The 7,815-nt window shown below is 35.7% G+C and overlaps 1 protein-coding gene across 2 annotated transcripts in view; it reads left to right on the top strand.

Moving 5' to 3' along the window:
* The window catches only part of LOC109915812 (acidic leucine-rich nuclear phosphoprotein 32 family member D-like), a 13,560-nt gene extending 6,944 nt beyond the window's left edge, over positions 1-6,616 (top strand). For both annotated transcript variants that reach the window (XM_048593315.1, XM_020515491.2), the window contains exons 3-7: positions 350-472; positions 1,826-2,042; positions 3,499-3,620; positions 3,930-3,975; positions 4,993-6,616. In XM_048593315.1, the coding sequence (XP_048449272.1) occupies positions 350-472; positions 1,826-2,042; positions 3,499-3,620; positions 3,930-3,975; positions 4,993-5,066 (582 nt within the window). In that variant the 3' untranslated portion in view covers positions 5,067-6,616. The remainder of the gene's footprint in view (positions 1-349; positions 473-1,825; positions 2,043-3,498; positions 3,621-3,929; positions 3,976-4,992) is intronic.
* Positions 6,617-7,815: the final 1,199 nt, after the last annotated feature.

Below are 7,815 nucleotides of genomic sequence, written 5' to 3'. Positions count from 1 at the left end.
CAGATTCTCCAGTATCTGCAGTTCCTACTATCTCTGATTCAAAATTGATGATTTTTTTTTAAATAGTTACTTTCAGTATGACTGCAGTTATAGTCAGAAAAACACAGTAACTGCAAATAAAGTTAAATTACATCTTGATCCCATTGAAACGACACCATGGGCAAATTATTTTATAATATTGAGTAACTTTTTACTATCTACCTGCAAACTATTTTAGCAATAATCTTGACCATGTCTTGCGGTGGTCTGTAAGCACCACAGAGCCACTGATTACGGCTTGTTGGAGTTTGATTTGTAACAAAGTTGTTCAATAGTATGATTTAAAAACATTGTAACCTTAATTTTTCAGCTTGAATTAAGTGATAACAGGATATCTGGAGGCCTCGAAGTTCTGGCAGAAAGGACCCCAAGCCTTACGCATTTAAACCTCAGTGGAAATAAAATCAAAGACATCAATACTCTGGAGCCTTTGGTGAGAAATTATCAATAGTTGAGGTGGGAAGCCATGAATGATATATTAAGCTTGTTGCAATTTAGCTGGATAGAATTTATTTCAGGCATGTGGTAAGTAAAGTAGCAATCCTGTAAGTTGATGAACAGGAGTTGCAGGGCTAGAGTTAATGGATATTGCTCAGAAAAACAAGGAGGTAGTGTACATATTCACTGCACATGTGAAGGGTGAAGATACACAGAAATCTATATGATGATATGTTAGTTTGTAAAATTCCTTAAAAATTCAATTAGATACAAACATCTTTTTAAAACACATTTTAAAAAGTAGAATCTGATTTTGGGTTCTATAAGTAGTATTTTAAGGGTGCAGGGGCAATGTGGTATGGTGCAGGAGCATTGGTTATTACTTAGTTTTGGCCACCCCATTAGGAAAAGGGCACTAATGACATAGAAACTGTAACAAAACTAAATGAGGGCATGGGCGATCAGAAGCTATAGTTGTGAAATCAATTCCACTGGAACAGGAAATGCCAAGAACGGAAGCCATCTTAAGTAAAATCCCCATTAGTTTTTGAGTTTATTGCTGTAACCCTGAAACAAGTTTAAATAGAGAAGGCATGCATCTAACAAAACTGGGCAGTAATATATCTAGACTGCTGTTTTGTGACAAATGGCATACAAGAAAGCTTTATAATGTGTGGAGTGCCTGACGTCAGCATTCTCCAATGCAAAAGCTTCCATGGTTCATATGTCATTCCTTCTCTGCCATTAGACTCCTTTCTAACTATATGACACTTGTGGAAATTATTATGGAGACAATCAGAATGGGAAAATACATAAGAGATTCTATTTCGAAGGCATTTTCTTCAAGTTAGTACTGTACTGTCATTAAGGCAGTGACCATGTTTCAAAAGTACTTTGGACTGAAGTCCTTTGGGACATTTTCAAATCATAAAATGTATGATATAAATACAAATCTTTCTCCTAACTGAAGTAACACAATAGAACCAATTGCATGAATTCAAGTGTGAATAATTTCCAACTTTTGTTTTAAGAAAATTGTCTCAAAATGTCTTGAATCAAAAACTTTATCTTAATGACCCTTTGATCCAAAGAATTTTAAACTTGAGGCAGGGCATCCTTTTTTTGTACTGCCATAGGCTTTTTTTAAAAATTGAACATAACAGAGAAACTGAATGCAAGTTCCCAGGTGTGCAGATAACTTGATATTTACGGTTTATGGTGTATTTGTTACAAAATATCAATTGTAATTGCAGCTTCTGTGCGATCGATACTGAACTTTAAAGAGAACCCAATTGAGTAATATTTGATGTATTATTTTTGTAAATAAATTTATTTTCTTGTTCAACAGAAGAAACTTCTGAATTTGAGGAGTCTTGACTTATTTAACTGTGAAGTGACTAACTTAAATGACTACAGAGATAGCATGTTCAAGCTGCTCCCCCAGCTTACGTACTTGGATGGATATGATCAGGATGATCAGGAGGCGCCAGATTCAGATGTGGAGGGAGATGGTGACTGTTTAGATGATGACGAAGAGGAAGATGATGATGAGGAAAATGAAGATGGTAAGAAATAACACAAGATCTAAGCTGATAATGCACAAAACCTGATGGACGCAAGTGCTGAAATTCTTGCTAATGAGTTGATATCTACATGGTAATGTTATATTAATCCTCCTGTTTGATTACTTTTTGGATTCATGTTAGGATCGTAGTAAAATTATTAAAAGTAATTTTAAAAGTAAATATTTAGAGTAGTGGAATGTTCGAATTTTTGATATAGCTTCAGAAATATTTCCCTGTTCGTGACTACAGAAAGGATTTCTTAGCCAACAACTTTCAGAAGCTGGATACCACTATTTGCTCTGGGGGTTTGTTAGTGGACCCAAGTGTGATTGTTTCACCAGTCTTTGGATAGTATGAATGTATTTCAAAATATTAACAATACATGGGCTTGTCTTTGAATTTCTGTGTGAGCACTATAGCATCCAGGTATACAATAGTGATTTTTAAATAATACATGTTTGCTATGTGCAATATATCAAGAGAAGCCCTGAAATTTCAACCAATACAGAACATTTATTCTACAAAGAAAATGATCAATAAATCTTTAGAAATTGAGAGATTATCCCATAGGTTGTCCAGTAATATCTTCATTAAAACCCAGATTTGCTGTTTTAATTTCTGCTTGTAATGTCACAATAATAATATTTATACATCAGAAACGAGTTTGATCTAAACACAATAATCTGAAATGCAATAATCTAAATAATCTGATTTTTTTTGAAGAAGAAGAAGAGTCCCGACCCGAAACGTCAGCTTTCCTGTTCCTTTGATGCTGCCTGGTCCACTGTGTTCCTCCAGCTCCACACTGTGTTATCTCTTAATCTAAAACGTAGTATTTTAATGTATAGAAATGGGATTAGGATATTTGGTTAACCAGGCTTACCCTGCCATTCAAAAGATCATGGTTGATCCACTTCCGTGCCATTTCAAGTTATTTCCGTATTTTTTGATGTTTATAAGATGTAAAAATCTATCATTGTCTGCTCTGGCTATACTTAGCAACTAGATCTCCATGACCGTTTGAAGATAGTGATTCTTTGGAATTCTATCCTCTGAATAAAGAAATTCCTCCTCCTGTCAGTCCTAAATACCTGCTTATTCTGAAATTGTCCTCTGGTTGTAGACTGCCGACCACCACCTGCCCTCAAAGCCAGGGAAACATTCATCATTCAGTGGCCCCATTGACTTCTGTATGAGACTTGTACACTTCAATTAAATCCCTTTTCATTCTTCTAAACTCTAGAATATAACTCCAGTCTCTTGATAGGACAATCTACCATCCCATTGTCAGTCTGCCGAATGTAAATGTTTTCCTGTGCATTGTATTGTGAGTAATTTGTCTTTTAAATTTAATTCCATGGTCCCATTTTCAGAATAAGAAAATGCTTATGGATTTAAAATATGGATCTCAAAGCCTACAGTGAATTAATTCATTAACCTGTCTTAATTTTTGTAGTTGAAGAGGAGGAGGAGGAGGAGGATGATGAAGAGGGGGAATTTGATGTCTTGGATGAAGAGGATGAAGATGAACTTGGAGATGATGACGATGATGAGGACGAAGATAGTGCAGAAGAGGATGTAAGTAATACACTGTCTGGAGTGATTTGATGGATCCTTTCCCCTCTCCATCTCATTTCCTATTTTTCTTCTTTTAAAATTAATTACAGATCTGTGCAAGCTAATCATTGTTGGATTTAGTTGCAGTGTAGTTTCTGCAACAACCTCCAAAACTAGTGAGATCAGATCTTCTGAAATTAGTACATGTGACCAAACTCTTTGGTTGGTTTTGTGTTGATATTATTTATAAATGGTTATATACAACTGTATGATAACAGTGAGTCATGCTGATATTGTTGAGCCCAACTCATTTTAATGGTTTTCATTTAGGAGGATGAGGATGAAGAAGCTGAAGATGGTGAAGAGGAATGCAAAGGTAAGCTTGAAAGAAGTGACTAGGTCAATTGTAAATTGGTATTCGTACAGAAAGGATGAATATAGAGCTAAATGCTGAATATTTGTACATTGTTATGAATATTCAGAATCCTGTTTTAAGTATTTTTCATCATCTTGATCATAATTGCACTAATTCCCTCCATCTTATTCACATTCACCAACTCTCCTGTGCTTACCTGCTGCAACTCAAAAAAGTTTTATTTATGAATGTCTTCGGTATGAACTGGTCAACCTTCAGTGCCTGCTCACCAGCTTGACTTATTTATGACTTCATTGTTGTCTTTTCTTAACATTTTCCCGCCTAAGCTACTCAACCCACCTTGAATGTTTGTGTATCCCAACAGTTTGAGAAGGACCTGCATACACCGTTCCATCCATTTAAAGTATATCTATAACATAATCTATACAAGTTAAACCATCTGTGTGCCATTTAAAAGATCTCTGCAAATGCATTTTAGGGAAATTAGACTCCTTTTTCCATCCAAATATTTTAAGAAATAGAAAAATCCTCAAAGTTTTCAACCTGAAATTTTAATGAGGATAATTAATTAACAGTGGGGAAAGAAGTGGTGTGGGAAGGGATAACAACATGTGTACATCCACAGACAAAGACAATGTAGTCAAATGTTTGAGGTCAATTAATCCAGAAGGAGCCCATTTTCATTATTCCCTCGTTTCAGAATGACTGCCAATCCTAATCCCTTAGGTGACCATTTTGTAGTAATTTCATTAGACTAGCTATTCTGTTAAGTCATGGTAAGTAAATTGTTATGCTTTCCTTTATGTAATTTAAAATGCAGCAAGCCAGTGTGTTTCTGTTTATTACATTTACTGACCCTTCTCCAAATATTCTCAATATAACTAGAATACTTTCCTCCCAAATATCTACTGTCTGTTTCCTTAACTCTGAATGTTAAGATAGCGATTTAATCTTTCACTTCTCACTTCAACAAAAACACGATTATCTGATAGTTTAAAATACATTCTTTCTTCACAGACACTGCCCAAGGCCAGAAACGAAAGAGGACCCAAGAGGACGATGGGGAAGAGGATACCGAAGATGATGAATGAGTCCAATAAGATGTATAGACTGTGACTGTGGTTGATATTCGCATCAAGTGACATTCCTCTGAGGCAGTATCTGTAGCTATGGCGATGTATATTTATGAAAAATGTAATTCATAAGCTGTTTTGTTTTAAAGGCATTTATAGTAACTGACTCACATTTCTGACAAGTTGGATAAAGCATCAGGTTGCTGAGGGATCTGGAATGTGGCCTTAGATTGGTCAGAGTTGCCACTGTTTAAACCAAAGTGTTCCATGAAAACTTGGGTAGTGGTGAGTTTTTTTGTTATCTTTGTGCAGTATCCTTCATAAGAAGCAGTTAGCATCCCTCCCCAATGAACATGTGATCTTTTTTAGGCAAGAACTTTTCCACCAGTATTAGTATTTATTCACTCCTCTCTTGCCCTCACCCCAAACACACCACGGATCGGTATTCCAAAGAGTGACAAAGGAGCTTGAGTAGCTGGCATTCCTTAATCTTTTAAGTTTGTAGAGGGATGCATGCGTCCAAAGCCTTAACTGGTAGAATGTGATGTCTTCAAAAGTAATAAACCCAAACCAGATCAAATGATTCTTGTAATAGATATTCGTTTTGTTTAAAACTCACTAAGGTTAGCAGTTATACATTGTTATAAAAACCTGTCTCAAACCCACTGCATTCAGTTTGGAGTTTATGACATTACTGTGCCTTATAGTGTAGTTGGTCTGGTAGACAATGTTTTTGTTAAATGTGGATGGGATTATCCAGTTGTCGCTGTGTATTAATGTGTACAATATGATAGCCTGTGCAATCTGTCAGAAATGTCTTTTTTCAAAAACCCCAGTCTCCATTATTGACAACTTTATTGTTTTGGCATTTCCATAGCAACAGAACTGATGCAAGAGTGGTGAGCAGAAGTGTTTTAAGAAGCTGTCTTTTTCAGAAACCTGAGTATGAAAATCTATTCCATAATTATAATTAAGGTATATTTTGTAGTTGCAGCTGCCTGACACTTACTGGTGTTCTAACAGGACTGTAAACGTGCTGTCTAATGTCTTAAACATGGATCTGGTGGAACTGTCACCAGTAGTCGAATAGAAATCTAAAAAGACTATGAGTCTTGCTTCAGGTATACCAGATTTTCTGAAAAAGCTTGTTCAGTTTTTAAATACAAATGCAAAAAAAACTTATAAGGAGGAAAGTAAATGGCTTTCAAATATTTGTATAAACTCGGTCAACAGTCTCTTTGTATTATAACAGTATATTATGGAATTAGTTCTAGATACCCATTGAAAAATGGATATTTATAAACTCTGGGACTTTTTTAAAAGAAAACTAAATGTTGAGATTAGAAATAGGTAATTTGTTACTTTTTATTTTTAGTGTGGTGTGAATTTTTTTAGAGCAAAATGAATTTGAATATAAATTTTCAGTGTAGTAACTTTACAAATGTATTAAACTTTGAAATGTTGCTGTTCAGGTTATTTCTGTACAGAAAATAAGTTCAGAATACCGCTTTCATGTTAATGTATCTAGTTTTGTTATAAATTTTCAAAAATAAATGGGTTTTTAATAAGTTGTTTTTTTACTTCTAGCTACGGTTAGTTGCGCTCTTTTTAAGTTGCATCTGAGGCCATAAACTTTGTTCCCACCCTCAGCAATTGTGACTTCCAAGTCATCCCTGAGTAAGCTAAGAATTACTACAATTTTCTCTTTTTTTTAGAGAGCCAGTGTCGTTGAAATTTGGACCTCAAATATTTATAACTGTGTAAACATCTTCATCAGTGACAATGATGATGCATGCATTGTATATATCATTGGGGTGTCTAATTATACAGTCATAGAGCTGTACAGTTTGGAAACAGACTCTTTGGTCCAACTCATCCATGCCAACCAGATATCCTAAATTAATCTAGCCCCATTTGGCCCATATCCCTCTAATCATTTCCTATTCATGTACCGATCTAGATGCCTTTCACATGTTATGTTGTACCTCCACCACTTCCTCTGGCAGCTCATTCCATACACACACCACTCTCTGCGTGAAAAAGCTGCCTCTTGGGTCCCTTTTAAATCTTTCCCCTCTCACCACAAACCTGTGCCCTCTAGTTCTGGACTCCCCTACCCTGGGGAAAAAACCTTGGCTATTCACCCTATGCATGCCCCACATGATTTTATAAAGATCTATAAGGTCACCCCGTCAGCCTCCGATGCTCCAATGAAAGTAGTCCCAGTCTATTCAACCTCTCCCTATAGCTCAAACTCTTCAACCCTGGCAACATCCTTGCAAATCTTTTCTGAACCCTTTCAAGTTTCACGACATCCTTCCTATAGCAGGGAGACCAGAATTGTTCTTGAGTTTTGATCACTTCACCTTGTATACAAAGTAGTCAGAATAATCTGACTCATGAATGTTCCTGTTTTCTGAACTGCAAAAAGAAACTTGTGGTCTGTAGGTTCTGCTGGAGGGGTTGGGCCTTGATTATCGGAATTTTCACTCCAGTAATGTAATTTTGAGTGTTCAATATGAGGAGATGGTTAAACTTTTTTTTATTTGGTGCCTTAGCAGTTGACTGGCAAAAGACTAAATAATCCATTATTACAAATGCTGAATGTTTCAATGACTGTATAAATGTGAGGTAACAAACATTGTGATGGCAAAACAATATGTGGAAAGAGAAACATTTTGATTCAGGTATTCTTCAGAACTGAAAGGTGTTAGAAATTTTCTTTTGATACTTTTGAGAGATGGAGAAGCAATAAATGGGCAGATGG

The sequence above is a fragment of the Rhincodon typus genome, unplaced genomic scaffold, assembly GCF_021869965.1.
Source record: "Rhincodon typus isolate 14 unplaced genomic scaffold, sRhiTyp1.1 hic_rhity00002651, whole genome shotgun sequence".
In the NCBI taxonomy this organism is placed as follows: Eukaryota; Metazoa; Chordata; class Chondrichthyes; order Orectolobiformes; family Rhincodontidae; genus Rhincodon; species Rhincodon typus.
Note: the sequence above shows the minus strand (reverse complement) of the source record. Positions and strands in the feature narration are given on the sequence as shown.